The sequence below is a fragment of the Hippocampus bargibanti genome, linkage group LG02 (assembly GCF_051943395.1).
Source record: "Hippocampus bargibanti isolate YZ-2025 linkage group LG02, ASM5194339v1, whole genome shotgun sequence".
Lineage (NCBI taxonomy): Eukaryota > Metazoa > Chordata > Actinopteri > Syngnathiformes > Syngnathidae > Hippocampus > Hippocampus bargibanti.
The window spans coordinates 9,670,103-9,688,522 of record NC_142735.1 but is presented as its reverse complement, the minus strand read 5'-3'; the positions used below and the strand labels follow the sequence as shown (position 1 = coordinate 9,688,522).

General features: G+C 41.1%; 2 protein-coding genes across 4 annotated transcripts; one reads left to right on the top strand and one right to left on the bottom strand.

Moving 5' to 3' along the window:
- Positions 1 to 1,323: 1,323 nt before the first annotated feature.
- rad9a (RAD9 checkpoint clamp component A) lies at positions 1,324 to 8,346 on the bottom strand. Of its 2 annotated transcripts, XM_088987966.1 has the most exons (13): positions 8,243 to 8,346; positions 8,106 to 8,172; positions 7,913 to 7,986; positions 7,748 to 7,821; positions 7,622 to 7,670; positions 6,203 to 6,317; positions 5,981 to 6,080; positions 5,134 to 5,240; positions 4,885 to 4,991; positions 4,714 to 4,778; positions 4,532 to 4,621; positions 2,442 to 2,658; positions 1,324 to 1,686 (listed from the first exon to the last, which is right to left on the bottom strand). In XM_088987966.1, exons 2-13 carry the CDS (start codon positions 8,137 to 8,139, stop codon positions 1,579 to 1,581), a joined length of 1,140 nt encoding a protein of 379 aa, XP_088844092.1. In that variant the 5' UTR covers positions 8,140 to 8,172; positions 8,243 to 8,346; the 3' UTR covers positions 1,324 to 1,578. The 2 variants fall into 2 exon arrangements, with proteins under 2 accessions (XP_088844092.1, XP_088844082.1); XM_088987956.1 differs by having other exon boundaries at positions 8,106 to 8,342.
- A 1,393-nt stretch (positions 8,347 to 9,739) lies between these two features.
- On the top strand, positions 9,740 to 17,325 carry LOC148901494 (uncharacterized). Of its 2 annotated transcripts, none has more exons than XM_088987936.1 (6): positions 9,740 to 10,930; positions 10,993 to 11,117; positions 14,384 to 14,798; positions 15,109 to 15,217; positions 15,305 to 15,489; positions 16,215 to 17,325. In XM_088987936.1, exons 1-6 carry the CDS (start codon positions 10,133 to 10,135, stop codon positions 16,482 to 16,484), a joined length of 1,902 nt encoding a protein of 633 aa, XP_088844062.1. In that variant the 5' UTR covers positions 9,740 to 10,132; the 3' UTR covers positions 16,485 to 17,325. The 2 variants fall into 2 exon arrangements, with proteins under 2 accessions (XP_088844062.1, XP_088844072.1); XM_088987946.1 differs by having other exon boundaries at positions 10,796 to 10,926.
- Positions 17,326 to 18,420: the final 1,095 nt, after the last annotated feature.

The following is an 18,420-nucleotide window of genomic DNA, read 5'->3' as shown; positions in this document are numbered from 1 at the left end:
ATAGCAGAGTTATGGCCAGGATACACTCAATCCTAGAAAGTCAGTGTCCCATCATTGAGTCATTTTTTGTGAGGCTGTCGGCTCCTCATATGTTCCTTGAGTGCTACCTAGTGCCGTCGGCCAAGTTGGTGTAAATAATATCCGTCTGAATGCGTTTGTCAAATCAATATCCGACATATCATTTCAATATGTTCATATTGCAGGTGTGTGCTGTGCCACTTACTTCTGGTGATCTGGAGAAACATACAGAGAAGGAGCTTGCAAAGTGGAGAAAAACCAGACCCTCGTCCACCTTTGACACCCGACGTCGCTGCCACGGATACCACATGGCGTGGGAGATGGCTCAGCTCAACCGGGCGAAGCTGGACAAGGGAAAGAGAGAGAGCGAGAGAGAGAGAGAGAGAGAGAGAGAGAGAGAGAGAGACTGGAAACTTGTCAGTGCCTTCAGCCCGCTCTGCATCATGCCTGTCGCGGTCGCCTTCACAGGAGGTGGAGGAGAGGGCAGAGCGACACCGTACGGAAAGACATAGGTGGAGTTTCGAGGCATCGCTCTCTGGGAGTAAATGATTGTAAAAACTGCAACGGAGTGAATTTGCACATGACAATTGAGGTAAAAAGTGTCAAAAAACAAAAGGAAGATTCAGATGCAAAGAAGCAGCCTGTAAAGATGACAGGTGCGATGATAGAAACGTCCCAAGTTCCAGTTGCTCACAATAGTCCTTTAACTGATGAACACATCTCTCACCAAGTCCCGGAAGATGAGCTGTTAAGTGACCACATAGACAAAGAGTGTAAAAACTCGATAGATGTGACACAAAATCAGGTTGACTCGGCACTTCGAGAAGAGGTCACTTTAAACATAAATGCCACAAATCCAAAGTCAGAAATGAAAAGCGTTGCTGAACAAAAACAAGCACGTCGAGAAATAATTGCCAGCCTGAAACACACTTCTGTTAATGGGACTCCCCACTTGTCTGGTAAGATTTGTATCTTGAAGTCCTCCAGTACCCATGACTCAAAGTTAATGCGACACCTGTCGGATCAGCTATTCACTGAACATGCGAAGGAGGAAGAGGGAGCGATTTCCAGGGAGAAGAAATGGTGGCAGCGGTGTGAGCGAGAAGGGAGGGAGGAAAAGAAGCAAAAGTTGAAGATGGAGGAAGAGGTCAAAAAAGAGAAAGAAAGAGAGGAGAAAACCACAAACGAGAGGAAAAAGTTTCCAGGTGCAAAGGGACACAATTAAATGTTGTCCTTCTTATGCTGATTACATCAGCTCTTTGCTTTTGCACCGGTGGGGTTAATGGATTCAAATGCTTTTTGAGTCATCTGCCGTAAATAAACAGACCCGTGTTTTCTTCATTTTGTTTGGTTTATTCAAAGGAAAATATATGCTTCTTGTATACCAAACATGCGGCAAGTGCATCATGCTTCAACATGATTACATACGTTCACAATGTAACCCAGCAATAATATTAATGATAAAAAAATACGGCAATATCTTCTCAGAGAAAAGAGAAGAAAATCTCGGCCCATCACTCAATCAAAGCCAAATGAACCAGTCTTTTTTGCCACCATCATTTATGTGTCATCCTCACTGTCACTGGCCAGCACTTCCTGGTTGCTCACCGGCTGGGTGCTCATTTGAGATGACGGCGGAAGCACCGATCCAAACAATAAGGAGCAGAACTGTGAGAGTATACAACAGAAACAGAACGACTGTCAGAATTTCAGTCGACTTTGTTGAAGATAAATGTAATTTTCCAACAATTCGATGTTCTTTTTAAACCAAAGTGATGCCTTGAGATATCGAAAATAATTCTTCAAAACAAAGAGGCTGTTTAATACCATACCCGTTGATGTTTACTGTCAAGGTAAACATAGAAACATCTCTCAATCAAACCTTCGCCTTATGAAAATGTACTCTTCTTAACACATTCACTGCCAGATGATGTTCAAAAATGTATCCACTCCAGTGCCACGGTTTTTGTCATTGCCACTTGAAGTCCAGGACCCACCGAATATTGAGTTTTAGGACTGCGTAAACATTCAATGCAGCGTAAGAAACCTTAGATTCTCCTCTTCAGAAAAAAAGAGTTAATTCCTAAGTTGTAGGGGTTTGAAGTTATCTGAGCTTGAAATGGGGATGGCTGTAAAAAAGGCAAACGCTGCCCCCCACAGGTCTGACAGGCGCTTTACCGGCACTACTCCGCAAGAAAAAATAAAAACAGAACAAATTAGGCAATGGCGCTTCAAGTCATGCTTTTCAATTCCCGACTAAAATAGGAAATGGCAGTGAGTAATTTAATGAAATGGTTGCATACAGGCTAAACAACAGCATTTGTGTGGTGTGGTTATAATAGAACTGAAGATGTAGAATTCTGGTAAATTAAACTAATATTTCAAGGCAGCATTTGGTTTTTATAGAAAAGATAAAAACAAACCTTCTTATTTGGTGGCCCATCATTTTCTGCAATTTCCGCTTCCTTCTCTACTTCACTGTGCAGCCTCGTACTGTGATTCACAACTGACTGCCGCTTTGAGTTTGAGGAATCCGCTGTGGATGGACCCGGCGCAATGCTGGTATCCATGGCGATGAGGTAAGAGTCCATGTCGTCATTCATGAAGTCGTCAGGAGGCTGCGCTGGGGGTGTGTCCCCTCTGGAGGAGCAAAAAGTTGATTAAAATGGTTTTGGTTGGCAATATATGGTTTTGGTTGGTAATATATATATATATATATATATATATATATATATATATATATATATATATATATATATATATATATATATATATATATATATATATATATATATATATATCCATCAATATGTGAATCCATAGGTGGGACGAATGACAATTATGCAGAGGATAATTATCTTGGAGTTACCACTTGGAAAGACTAGAGGTGTGACCGGGAACGCTCAGGATGCAAGCGAAAAAATTCAGAGGCGGCAAACAAAGACAGATAATACTGTATAAAAGTCTATTTCTAGTTCAGTGAATTTTTGTACACAGTTCACAAACACTGAAATCATTTCTACAGCATGAAACAAAACACACACAAAAATCATGTACCAGTATACACGGTGCATGCAAAACTGTTTTAAAAAGGGTCACTATGTTGTCAAAAACAATTAGAGAGAAGCATTTCCCTATGAGGAGTTATCATCCATCCATTTGTCAAACCGCTTATAATGTACTGAAAATTGAATTCTTCTTCTTTTCCTTTCGGCTTTTCCCTTCAAGGGGTCGCCACAGCAAATCAGTGTCCTCCATCTTTAGAGGTTTGATCCGCATGTTTTTTTTTGGCCAAGCTTTTACGTCGGATACCCTTCCTGACACAACCCTCTGTATTTATTCGGGCTTGGGACCGGCACAAAAAGACTTATGTCCCTTTGTGGCTACAGAACAAGCAACTCGCTCAGTAAAAGACTCTGTAATTGTCAGCTACCGGTACTGGGTGGGTGGACGCATCAAAGAATGACATGGCTTTTGTGGCAAATGAGTCAAGTACCGCGGTTCGGGAAGCTCTCCTCCAGAGTCCCCATTCAGTGCTGAATTCAAGTTTTTTCATGAAGTTCAATGAAAACTACACCTCGTACCATTGACAACTTTATGAATGAAAATCCAATGTGAGAGAGGCCCGTTCACAACAACGCTCTGCCTAACGATGGTGTGTTACCAAACACATAGCCTGTTGCAATACTTAACCATTTTTGCTCATTTTAACCTGTTTGAGCCATTTGGGGGTGGGGATATCTGGAACAAGCAGTGTTATGGCCTAATGAGCTTAGCTCCCGTTATTTCCACAACAAAATACGATCAATAATATTTGAAAATGAGTTCATTATTTTAACTCATTCACTGCCATTCACCAATTTATTCGGCATTTGAAAATATGACAGAGTGCCATTCCCGAATTTGTTCGGGTTTTGTTTTTTCATGCTTGGGTGCCGATGAAGTGCTGCCGATGGCCTCTGGCAACGCTTTTTGTTTTCCATAAGGGGGCAGCTTTTCTTTTTTTCTGTGTTAACGCTTTGTTCCAGCTTCAGCTGTTGTTAAAGCGCAAAATAAACCAAATTATATGTATTGCATTGTAGTTTGGACAGCTGCCCTCAATTCAAGCTCATATAATTTCACACACATAATTTAAGAATGAATTCTTTTTTTTCTGAAGAAAGAAGAGAGTCCAAGGTTTCTAACGGTGTATTGAATATTTATATAGTATAGAGGAATGAGGCAGATGTTATCGCACATCTACAATAGTTTCGAAAGGCTCTATCCGATGCTGCTGTCGTACATCCAATTGATGTTAGCTGGTGCTGTTAGGTCGACATCTTCCTCACATAATCCATCAAATCATGTCTAAAAGGACGTTGCGGTGTGCGCTGGGCCAAGTCAGTCTGGAGCAAAAAATAAACAACCCCACATAGTGCCCACAAAGTTGAAAATATACAACAACAAAAAAAAGATTGCAGAATTCAATAGTTTATAAACATTTCTGCCATGCATGGTTAGTTATGTTTGTTACCTTCTTGTGTCGTTTCTGGTATTATCTGAAAGTGTGGCTAACACAAAATCGCTTTCCAGCATACTGTCGGATACAGAGAGCACAAGAGGGCTGAAAAATACACATGCATAAATAAACATACAGATACAGGTCAGTAAACAGCAGTGATTTAAATTCACTTAACATTGATTGAACACGCATACCTGCCTGGCTCATCAAAGTGCATTGAAATCGGGTGACCTGTATTCTCAGCAAAAAATAGCAAACCCTGGAGGAGAGATGACAAAAATCACCTCAGCAATCGGGAGTACTCCTCCGGATGAGACTCCTTAAAATAAAATTAAAAAAAAACAACAATTTCGTTATCTTCTCACCCGCAGCTCCTTGAGGCAAAAGGTAATGCTGATGTGAGCTTGGACAGCAAAATGGTAAAACTCATCGGCGACCAGAAAAAGTTCAGTCAACATGGCCTTGGACTGCACTGAGACGGGGATGAAAGAAAAAAAACCATACCATTTTAAGTGAACACAGATCCATTTTGACATAATTATTTTGGAGTTAATCTTCACGTAAAGAACAATTAGGGCAATCAATATAACAAGAAATTATCGATTAGAAATCACCTAATTCCTCATCCACATGATTTCTGAACCACATTCGTTCATCGCTGACTGAAAGTGTGACTTCTTCCATAGATGCTGGGAAATGTGCCACTGTGTCCAACAGCAACCTCAGAAAGACACGGCATATCAGCATGTCATTAATTTCATTTTGTATGTGGTGGTGGTTCTGTTTATGGACCAAGTGTTGTTTTATTGACAAGTGATACATGGAAATGCTCCACAGGAAACCCAACAAATGTTATAGAATAGGGACGCTAAAGCTGTACTCTACTCATAAGTCGTAAAAATGCTCCAACACCACTACACTTGATACCAACTGACTGTTTACGTTACCTTTACTGTACAACGAATAAACGGTTTGTTAAAAAGATTCAATGTGATAAGATCACTCAATTATCTTACCAAATTTGCAAACAGTTTGGACCACTTTACACACACAAAAAAAAATATTAAGCTGTTACCGCTCCCCATCCTGGTTCTCCTTCCCCAACAGCCCCTCGTCTTTGCTTTTGAGGACCGTGGTGATCTTAAGGACGGCTGAAAATCGGTTCCATCTGCGCTTATGCTGTCAGTGTTTGAAAATTACTGCCAGTTGTCACCCCACCAAATTATCAGTGACCGTCTAACAAGGTGGCGACAAATGTAAATGCACATCAGTCTGTTTAAAAGTGTTTGTATAATAATGTGAGTGTGAGTCAATGCTATGCCATGTTCAATTAAAGGTTGTGTTTAAAAAAAAAAGCTGACTAATCTCAAATATATGTTTATCAAAATCGCAAGATACTCAAATGTACAGCAAGTTTTTGTAGTGGGTCTGTAAAAGTGGTAAAGAGGTATTGTAACAAACCTTGGATTGGCTCGAAATTTGTTTTTGCAGCTGTTCTTATCAAACACGGCCTGCAAGCTCTCGCTGTCCTGGAATGACAGGTTATGAGTCCTCAAGAGGCCTGCAGCGAACAAAATAGTGATGAGATGTAAAGAAACAAAGACTGTCCCTGTGAAGTGAGATTAGACAACCCCTCATGCGACGTCATGTCAGATGATGGAGGAGGAGGTGACGTGGCAATACCATATTTGCAATGCAGCGTGAAGGTGAGGCGATCCTTTTGCTTGTCCAGATGAATGTGACACTTTTCCACCGTCTTCTCCAGAGACGCCAGGGACCTGAACACTGCCTGCACACTCTGGATTTTTACATATAAAAATACACGCACATACACACACAAAAGGAAAATCAGATTGAGTAACTGTGAACTGCAACAAGAGGATAATTCAGTCAGTTACCTACTGGGTTAAACACCATTAGAAGCACTGACTTAGCTTCCCAACACAAACTACAATTTTTGTTCTATGAAAGATTACAGTAATTTGAATACAATTCTTCCAGCAGTACATGCTGTTTATTTGGAAGAATTTCTCTTGGATACACAGCTTCTCTGGTCCCATAGTTTAGATTTTCACACCAATCATAGCTCAAACCAACACAAGTATTTTATGAAACTGAATGAAGATAAATCAAGTATTTTTCAACTGCCAAAAGAAAGTAGAAGAAGCAGTAGCAGTAATCATGGTCACTGACGAGTAACGTACTACGTACTAGTAATGTTTCCTTCGGCAACAAAATGTATTTACAGCAGTAAAAGGAACAATAACTAACCAGGATTCTCTCTTTGGCCACAATGCTAATGGACACAACTTGTCCGGAGACGTCCGGTTGTCCATTAAGAGAAAAATCATTTTATTTTATTAGAAGCCGAAGTTTTATCTAGTCATAACACATTCACTACCGTCAATATGGGTGTGTGAGAATGTGTGCGCTAAGAGAGGCAGAGTGTGCTCCCCTCCCATTAATTTCTGAACACAGCTCATGTTATAAACCAATCAGTAGCTCCTGTTTTCATATGCCAAAAACAATGAGACAGATCAATAAAATGCTCTTCCACTAGATGACAGAATGTACAGCAAGGGTGTCAAACTCATTTTTTTTTTTTTTTTTGCCGTGGACCACATTGTAGTTACGGTTTCCTCTTGAGGGCTGTTATGAATTTGGGGAAGTAATAAGAATGTTTAATGCCCTCCACATATTACATATAGAGCGCACAACAAATTAATGAATAACCAGTTTTAAATCTGAAGTCAACCAGTTCTAAATCTGAAGTCAGAATAATGACTGTTATTATGGTTTACATACAACAATTTGAAATTTTGCTTCAGACTTTAGCAGGTCCTGGCACTTGACATGCTTGATTAGCTTTTACAGGCCTAATAAATTGATGTGATGGGCCAAATGTGGCCCTCGGGCCCTGACTTTGACACCTGTAATGTACAGGACTCAATTAACCTGTGTATCAGGCCTTTCTGTGCATTGCTTTGCTATGGGGTGTGCAATAAGTTTTTTTTTCCTGATACATGTACGTGGGCTCGATAAAGGTTGGGACCAAACGTGCTGGGACCAAACTATAGATGTAATACTAATTTCCTAACACACCTTTATTGACAACCTGCAGCGAAAGGCATTCCCATTGGGGACAATGTACCTGCATAAAACACAGAGAGGTGATATATTAAACGCAAATCAGGACACATGTCGACAGTATACCCTGCCCACACACACCTGGTGAAGAAGAGAGGCGAAAATAGGAAGGAACCATAAGCCGACCGAGAAGAGTTCACACACCGCAGGGCTAGCTACAACAGTAGGGTGTGGGAGGGCAACAAAGACACTCATAATAAATAGGCAGCGACGCTCTTCGGCAACTGTCATCACTGAGAAATATACCCCACTATGCTCCTGAGGCTCGACGTACAGCTCATCGCCGATTCGGGACAAGGAGTGGATGGATTTCGCCAAAACTGGACCGTACGCACGGTCATAGGACATACAAAAACTTGACTTGTAAAACAAAACTTGTAAAATAACAACATGAAGACATGAAATGAATAAAAGGGGGTGGCATAGAATAAAAGCCTACCTTTTATGTTTCCACCCGTCACAATGCAGTCCATTTCTGCAGCTGCAATTACTACTTTTACTAGCAACTAAACGAGCAGATATCCGCTAATCAGGAACAGCAAAATTTTGCATAACACCAGCGCGTATTCCACGTACCGTAATCACAGTCCGCTTGGGGATACGGTTAGCTTTATTGAACGAATGTAAAGGATGGAAGTATCACACTACATCATTGTTATTTACGCCGCCACAAATCCTTTCCGCACTGTGGCCCAATCGGAACAACAGTATATCGAAAAAGGGCGTGTTTTACTACACGCATGCGCGTTAAAAAAATCCATCGTAATGAGAAATTTCATTGAAAACAGACTGGGTGATTTTTATTAGTATTATTATTAGTAGTACTGTTATTATTTACAACAACACTGTATTTTCTTTTTCTACTTTCATTCCTTTTATAACTTTGCTGCTGTGAAATGTAAATTTCTCCACTGCGAGACTAATAAATCCAATCCAATCCAACAACAAATAATAATAATAATAATAATAATAATAATAATAATAATAATAATAATAATAATAATAATAATAATAATAATAATAATAATAATAGTCAAGTGGTTAGCACACTGGCTTCACAGTGCAGAGGTCGCCGGTTCGCGTCCCGGTCCGGCCTCCCTGTGTGGAGTGTGCATGCTCTCCCTGGGCCCGTGTGGGCCCCCCCGGGGTCCTCTGGCCTCCTCCCACACTCCAAAAACATGCATAGCAGGCAGATTGACAACTACAAAGTGTCCCTAGGTGTGAGAGTGTTGTATGTCTTTTTGTGCCCTGTGATTGGCTGGTAACCAATTCAGGGTGTCCCCTGCCTCGTGCCCGAAGACAGCTTAGGTGGCTCCAGCACCCCCTTGACCCAAATGAGGAATAAGCGGTACGGAAAATGGATGGATAATAATAATAATAATAATAATAATAATAATAATAATAATAATAATAATAATAATAATAATTGCATTAAATGCAATAAATATTATGTGTGCTTTTCAATTTTAGTTTTACACAGAGTCACACATCCTCAAATTGGTGTAATACACTGAAAACGTAAGATGCTTGGGGAGGGGGGGGGGGTCACTCCCAAAATTAAAACTGCCTTACTAATACAAAATTGAAGTGTATTAACGGTTAACAATTGGTAATCATTTTAAGATGTTAGAGGCATCCTGTTTTCTGTTGTAACAGGCAAACATGGTTGCAAAATCAGTCGGTTAGTAAGGTTTCCATCAGTGCACTCTGAAGAAAAAAACAATACAAACTCGCTTAACCCTTGTAATCCACAGTCAAGTCATCACGAGGGTATTTATACGGTGGTTTCCCCAAAAACAGCAGTGACTTTAATGCATGATCCAATGTTGGTGTTTTGTTCATAAAATAAATAACTCCAAGGGCAAATAGGTCGCAGATGCTCTCCCAGATTCTCTCTCCACCACTCAAGTGGAACCATGAATACAACTATAAAGAAAATAAAGTGAGAGAGTTGTAGTCAAGGCTCAATCATCTCACCTCACTGGTCTTTCTTGTCAGACAGCTTTGTCGTTCCACCAAGCATCAGAAATGTTGTGCACTGTCTCTCCACCCATCACATGAACGACTGCTTGATTGGAGCGGAACCACTGCATTTGTGGTGCATAAAGACGGACACTTTGAAGGAGAAGAACAAGCAACAAAGCGAGGAATCTGGAGAAACTCAAATTCACATACGAGCGGGGCTCATAGTCACAGCTGATATTTCTTCAAAAAATACTGAGAAAATGGAATAAATACGCACCGGATGCTCTCTAGTCTGAAAAGAAGCATTCACTTGTGTAAATGTGGACTTTGCCTTTCTAGCTGAAGAAGTCTTAACATGAGGCGAGAATAAGGTAAAGAAATTATGGAAAGCAACTGGGACGTGTCCACGGTGGATAACAACCCTTAGGAAATCTTTTTCAACACAATGGACTCTTATTTCAACCACTTTCCTGATAGAACTGTGTCAATGCCTTTTGTCCGATGTGCTCTATCCTAACTCTTGGATTTACAGTCTTACAATTTTGTAATGAGATGTCTCAGTCTAGCAATCAACCAGAAGGTCAGGCGTTACTGCAATCCATGTTGGAGAGACTGAAACTCCAGCCTGGAAGGGAGAGGCTGGCGCGCGAACATACGGATGAATATGGGGGAGATGGGGTGGGATCAAGCAAAAACCACAAGAAAGGAAAAGAAGATGTTCGGAAAGGGTATGAACTTAATGTTCCTGCAAAAAGATATGAGGTATCTTCAGTGGATAACAGTTTTAGCCAAAAAGATGAAGAGAGACTCCAGCCGGTTCTTGGCTTTGAAAAGTACAAAGGTCATTTTTTCTTCCCGCACCAGGGAGACCACAGAACCATGGGGGTAAACATGGTGTCAGGGAATGTCAATTCCAGTCAGATCTCCAATGCTTTAACAGGGCATCACTTTTTGGCGCTTCCCTCCTTAGGGAAAACTAATTCTGAGGTCCAACAGAATAATATATCTGGAAATAAGGACCAAGAACATGGCTTTAAACACAATGTCCATCAGTGGTCATGGGGAACCACTTCTTTTCCAGCAGTTAATCAAGACAATAAAGCCTTTCATGCTGAAAATGGAGGATTCGGAGATGTGTCTAAAGTGAAAGACATGCAAATGATATCTCATAAAGGCAGCATGACCAAGAGAAAGCAACGATCATTTGAAAACAAAGGAAAGAGATGGACTCACAAACTGAAAGAGAGATGGTTGGAAAGGAAAGGAAAAGATGAGTCCAAAGAGGACAGGACAAAGTCGGTGAGTTCTACAGAGTTAATTCATTTCCACCCATATGATTAAAATAATTTATATGATTTCAGAGTTTACCACAAAGCCATCTTATCAACACAACATGTCAGAATGAAGAAATGACCATCCCATTGCTAGGAGTCACTGAGAACCCGACAGCACAATCCGAGGCCAACACAGCTGATGCATTTATCAGGTCATTAATCTGCAGTACTGTGCTTGCACTGACATGAAATTATTCCAGGAGTTTGCTGAACACGTTCTGAGAGTTCTCACAGACGATGAAGCACTAAAGGTGTTTCCAAATAATTGCTATGAACTGAAGTTGGGCTATTTTCCTCCACGGCAATGTGAATACCACATTATTGACACTTAGAGTTTCTTAATCAGCCAGGTGTCAAACTAAACTCAGGTTTTAAAAGACCGTCATTCATGGCTCATACAGGCAGCGATGGGTGTAAAATTAATTAATGAATAATAAAATGCAGGAGGACACCGATTTCCTAAAAAAATAGTATTCATTAAAGTTACAAAACACATAGGTCTACATTATACAACGCTTCAGAACATAAAAACTCTAGTATTTAGAGTTTGAATATGGTGAAAGGCAATGTGGGAGGATTCAAATTCACATTACTGTCTGAGGCAGGGACGTTGTCATTTTCAGCACATGACAGATATGCCTATAAAAGGCAATGGAGGAAGGCGTGAGTGAAATTGCCATTTTTAAGCTTGAAGCACAGTCGCTAGTTTAAATTGGTCTCGGCTAAAAACCAAAATATTTAGGATTAGTGCAGACTTTGCTGTCTGAAGAGGTTGTGTAGCTTCAATAACACCATGTGTGTTGCTATGTGTAAGCGGGTTCGGTAAATGATACAACTTCTGGATAGAGTTGAGGTTCTTTATTAGGACGGCTGTGTTGGTTGGAGGGAGAAGGCAATAGACATATGTGGCTCTCGTCGGCTCTCATCGGGCTGACTTGCAGCAGCGCATGCTCCTTTGGTCTATAGCCAGGCATCACTAGTCGAACATGCAACTACGATTTGCTCACATCATTACACCATGTTCCTCCAAAATACTCGGCACAAACCACACCATAATATTCATTCAAGCATACAGAGAAAGTCAGAGCAGTTTGTGAACGACGGATGTCCCCAAATGTGATCATTATCCTTATGATCCAAGTACATCATAAGTGTCCATAAGTGTCCATTATAATACAAATAATTAAATAAGTCATGAAAACGTCTTGTTCTTTTCCTTTTGGCTTCTTCATTCAAGGGTCGCCACAGCGAATCAGTATCCTCCATCTAACCAAGTTTTCTGCATCCTCTTCTCTCACTCCAGCTACCTTCATGTCCTCTTTGACAACAAACCTCCTCTTTGGTCTTCCTCGCTGTCTCCTGCCTGGCAGTTCAAGGCTCAGCATCCTTCTCCCAATATAGTCACTCTCTCTCCTTTGGACATGTCCAAACCATCTCAGTCTGGCCTCGCTGACTTTCCCTCGCTGACTTTCCCTCCAAAGTCTCTAATATAAGTTGTCCCTCTAAATAAGTCATGGAAACAAATCTCCTTTATTTTGGATGTGATTTAAACATGTAATTTATGTTAAGTAAAGTCTATAAAAACTGTCTTATGATGGCCCAGTGACCCAGTGGTTAGCACGTCGACCTCACACTGCAAAAGTCGTAGAATCGATGCTAGCTCCAGGCTTCCTGTGTGGACTTTGCATGTTCTCCCTCCTGCGTCCTGATTCCTCCTACATTCCAAAAACATGCTTGTCATGCTGATTGAGCACTCCAAATTGTGCCATGGTGTGAGTGTGATCCAGGATGGTTGTTCGTTTCTATGTGCCCTGTGATTGGCTGACAACCACCTCAGGGTGTATCCTACCAACTTCCCAAAAAAAAAGGCTCCAGCACCCGTCTGCGAACCTTGTCAGGATAAAGTGGTTCGGAAAAGGGATGGATAAACACTTGCCACACCAATAAGTATGCGAATTACTGCCTTTGGGGGCAGTACAGTGGATTTAGCAACACTCCTACGTATTCGAGAGGTTCTTAGCCAAGGCCCTCCCGTGGGGAGTTAACATTTTCTCTCCATTCCTACATTACTTCAGTTGTTTGGGTTAAACATTTTGCCATATGTATGAATGTGAGTGTGAATGGTGTTTTGTCTACACTGACCACACCAAAGTGTACTTTATCTGTTCTATCATCCAAAGTCAGGAACGTCTGGAAGCTCACCAGTCACGCAGGACTCTTAGAGAAAACAGGTGGATGAATAGATGACTAATAATTTTTCAGGGCAATTAGCTAACTTTCGAAGGGCATGGAATCAATCAATATCCTGATGGGTTTCCGCCGCAACACGAGAGCTGTCTTATCTTACCGATTAGGCTGAACTGATGGGCCCCGCTTGTATGTGAAGAAAAGCATCTACATAGGAAACCAGAAGGCTCCAGTTGAGATTGACCTAATGTCTTGCAAATGAATTTGACCAGGATAAAATAGAACAATCACAGGAATATAGTAACTGTGACAGCACTACAATCCAATGTCTAGTGCATGGGTCGGGAACCTATGGCTCGCGAGCCATATATGGCTCTTTTGATGATTGCATATGGCTCGCCGATAAATATTACATATTATAATACATATTGTCGTTTTCTTCGTCGTTCATTTCCCGTTGGGGCTGCAGTTGGCGGAAAGCGCAATTTTGATTGGATGACACTGACCTAGAATGGCCGAAAGCGCCATGTTGATTGGATGATAGTGGCTGTCATGTTGAAATAGGTAAATGCCCCTTTAAATGAGCCCAACTTGTGCACTTCAGCCTGAATGCACTGGAGCATTAGAGGAGAGAAAATGTTCTGATTCTAATTTGCAATGAAACAATACCATCGATGAAACAGTCGAATGTCAGTGACATTTTAACAAGCCCCATGTTAATGTTAGCATCGACATACTTCTGCGAGAAGTAGATTGCAGATAGCAAGTGTGGAAGCTTATGAGCCGTGTGCAGGCTAGCTAGCAGTAACTTCGCCTCTGGACCGGCAAATTGAATTTCATTCCGATCGGATTTTTACCAAACACGAGGAACGGAAAACCATCCATGTTAACGGTGAGTACTATCGCAAAGTTATTTTAAATAATACATTCTGATATTTTGTTGAAAAGTGGCCACGCGTGTGCGTGTGTGTGCGCGCGCGCGTGCGTGTGGCTCTCGCTGAAAAACATTTCTAAATATTTTACTTTTATGGCTCTTTTAGTCAAAAAGGTTGCCGACCCCTGGTCTAGTGAGTGAAATGAAAATTATTGGTATGTGTAGTTTTCGCTTTGTTTTTAATGCTTAGAATTACAAAGCATAGCATTTAAGTCTCTTAAGATGTGCGGGAAAACGCCCCATGTCATTTTTTTTTGCAACGAAGGTGACGTTCACTTTCATTTCCCTCTCTTTCAGATCAAGCGATGATTTTCATTTTAGCTTCAGCTCAGTCAGCTTGTTGGAGGAGATTGTCTCAGGTCAAGAGTGGGCCAAGTTCTTGAACGTTGCCCCGTCAGTCTCCTCAACCAACCAGAAAACATCAGAGAAGACACTGAGTAGCCCGGATGCCACACCTAAACCAAGTCATAATGGTCCATCCAAATTTGCTACCCACTACACAGGAGATGGAGACAAACTGTGGAGCTTCAGGGCTAGTGAGCAGCTGCCGGTTCATAATGATCCTGTCAATACAATCCTGGATGATCCTGCACAGATCAGAGAAGCACACAGAGAGTCTGATCAATCAGAGCCAATGGAACAAGGTCAAAGTCAATCATATGTCCAACTGAAGCAGAGCGGACTAATAGAACCAAACACTTCAAATGTGGAGGTTAGACAATACTTGGGTGTTTCACAACTTATACCGAGCCACAGCACATATTTTACAGAGTATTTTCTACCATCAGCATTTATTTCTTCAGTCTCTCACTACGCCTTGCTGACATAGCCAGACCAACAAAAAGATTTTCAGCAATAAATGAATCCGAATTTTCACGAAAATTCTATGAAGTCAGATAATATCTTACCACCCCGCTGATCTCTCACAGCATGGTAATAGTTTGTGGCACAATGGTTGGGAATCACTGCATTGAAAAAAACAAAAAAGTAAGAATAATATTTTGCAACCTATATTTTTGTAGCGAGCAGACATTTTGGATGGCTCACCCCCAACCAGCGGAGTCAACAGGAAGAGACAACACCACTCAGCTGAGACGACTCGCACAGGCTGGGGAAGACTGGCACAACAAGGTCAGACCTCAAAAATGATCCCTAGCAAAAAAACCTAATAAATATAGCGTATGAGATGTAGGTAACTAATTTTTTCGTTGGTTTCAGGAGACTTGCCAAACCGCAGTAAGATGGACAGCGCAGAGCAGAATAACACCCCAGCTTTCGTTGGCCCAAATGGATCTTCAGCACCTCCTTTTCCTTGCCATTTTTCACTTTGTGGTACTATGCCCCGGAGTGTCCTCAGACACTCCACAACCAGCAACTCCGATTCTTTATGGGAAAGCAAAAGGGTAAGTTAGGGTTAGGGTTACAGTTGTATAGTGGAATTGTGAGGCAAGTGGCCCATGCAAGTCTCATTGCAGACGATTCCACTTCTGAAGCCACTTGTCACACAACTCAGAGGAGTCAATTTCAAATTTTGAGTATGTGTTTACAGTATTCAAAAAATAATAATACGATAAAGAATGGCTTGGAGCAGGTAATTTTCAATTCAATGATCACACAAAGGAAAGAAGGAGAACTAACTATACATGTGTCTTCTTACAATATATTTGGACATATCGTTGGACTGCTTTGAGAGCTCTGGATCCTGGACTTTAGATCTATTGAGATTTAAAAAAAATCCCAAAATGTCTGCAACATTTCAATTGTCTTAATTGAGATGCTGTTAAAATACAAATAACTGCTACAAATGTATATCGTATTTTCTGGCGTATAAGGTGCACCGGAGTATAAGGCGCACCCCCAATGAATGGTGTATTTTCAAACATTTTACCAGATCATTGTTTTCCCCACTGATTTATTGTACACATAACACCATAGCATATTAGTGTACAATAAACAAATGTATGGTTACTGGTCCAATAAAAAATATTTGGACTGCTTGTTTCAAGGCACATACTGTGTTACATGCTGCAGGTCCGAGTCTTACTAAGGTGCTGTCTTTATTTTGTGGCGCTCTTGAATGGGAGCGAGACATTACTTTTTGACCCAGATGCCTCTGTCTTTTCTTCAGAGACGAGTGGAAACCAACAGACGGGTGCATTTTGCAGAGGCAATTCAGGAGATACCCCCAATTGAAGTATTTCTTGATCCTTGGGAGTCAGAGGAAGAATATAGAATAGAACTGGGGACTGGATCAGAGGAAGAGGAGGAGGAGGAGGAGGAGGAGAAGGAGGAGAGCAAGGCAGCAGGAGAACACAAGGAGGTGCCGGCACGCAGACCTGCTCTTCCCTCTTGGATACGGGCCCTGAAGAGAAAGAACACTGGCAGGAAGCACAGTTAGTAATTATGTCAATGAAACCCGTCTTTTGCTCACATAGTTACACTATTTAAACATACTTGTCTATGGGAATTCATACAATATATGCATCAAAAAATGTGCCTTCACGATGATAGTAATGTCCAATTTTGAGAAACACAAAAAGGTATTAGCTGAAAAATGTTTATTAATATGGTTCTTTGCAGTGTTGTGGCCCAGTGGTCCAATAGTTAGCATGTCAACCTCACAGTGCATAGGTCGTTGGTTCGATCCCTATTTTCCCCGTGCCTGCGTGAGTTTTCTGCTGACACTACGGTTTTGTCCCACATTCCAAAAACATGCATGGGAGACTCATTGAACACTTTGAATTGCACTGAGGTGTGAGTGTGAACATAAGTGGTTGTTTGTACATACGTGCCCTACGATCCGGATAGGCCCCAGCACCTCCGCAGCCCATGTGAAGGTAAAGTGGATCAGAAAATGGATGGATAGATAGAGGGATGGATGCAGTGGTGTAGAATTGCAATGTATCATTTTAAGAACTGGGCAATACTTTGGTTACCTAATACAGTTACTAAAGTGTAACATATGTGGATTTCCCTTGTGGGTGAATAAAATATCTATCTAGCTAGTTAGCTAGCTAAATGATACAGTACAGAACATTTCTACATCACTGCGAACTATGCTGGCCTTAATGAGCATGGATCAGTTAACAACCATTTATATTGAAACCATGGATTGCTTTCCATAAGGTAAATAAATACACAGTACATTTATTTGAAAATAATTTCTGAAAACATTTACAAAGACTGAGAATTATGTAAAACTGAACTGCAGAAATATATCATTAAATTGTTTTTCACCATTTCAGTTTTCCTGATTTTTTGGGGAGGGCATGGAGTCTGTTACCCAACTCCTCCAAGATGTAAAAACTTGCTTTGCATAAGCGGATATCTGGCATAAAGAAAATACATCTTCCTAAAGCGGCACAATTTACAGAACAACTCGCTGTCATGAATCCCCATGCCAGAGGTAGTTTCGTGGAAGAGTGTGCAAACTATCCTGTGCTTAATACAATCCACAAAAGCTTGTTTTCTCTGGAGCTAGCTAGTGGTGATGGTGCTGAGCCAGCACGAATCATTCTAGCGATGCATTAAGCATATGTATTTTTTATGGCTAACATATGCAGAGATATGCAGCCACAGTAAAGCTAGACAAAGTACCATCCGATTTTCACATTGGCATGATTTCACTCAATCAACGGACACATCCATAGCACTTTCCTTCAATTTCGAACCTTCAGTTTCTACGTTTGTCAAGATTAATTGAAGATCTAAACTATTAGACGCTTTAGAGAGAAAGTCAGAGAGGCCAGACTGAGATGGTTTGGACATGTTCAGAGGAGAGACAGTGACTATATCGGAAGAAGGATGCTGAGCCTTAAACTGCTAGGCAGGAGACCGAGAGGAAGACCAAAGAGGAGGTTTATGGATGTTGTCAAAGAGGAAATGAAGGTCGCCGGTGTGAGAGAAGAGGATGCACAAAACCGGGTTAGATGGAGGACACTGATTACCTGTGGTGACGCCTGAAGGGAAAAGCCAAAAGGTAAAGAAGAAGAATTTTTAAAAAATGGAAAGTGTGAATGAGAGCGCAAATGGTTCTGATATTTAATGTGTCCTACTATTGCCTCACAAACAGTTCAGGCTGTGCCCCCCCCCCCATATAATCAATTGCCATTGGCTACAGCTCACTTGCAGTCCTAATGAGGATATGCAGTATAGAAAATGGACAAAGCAGCGAGTACCATGCACAGTCTTGAGTAAAGACACTTATTTTCTAAAATCCTCAAAGTATAAACGCTCAGCATGAAAAGGGTGAAGGTAAGACAAGCAGGTTGACTTTTCTGTAGCTGTATCAACCCAATTGACATTAACAATGTTTTCTGGCAGTCACACCCACA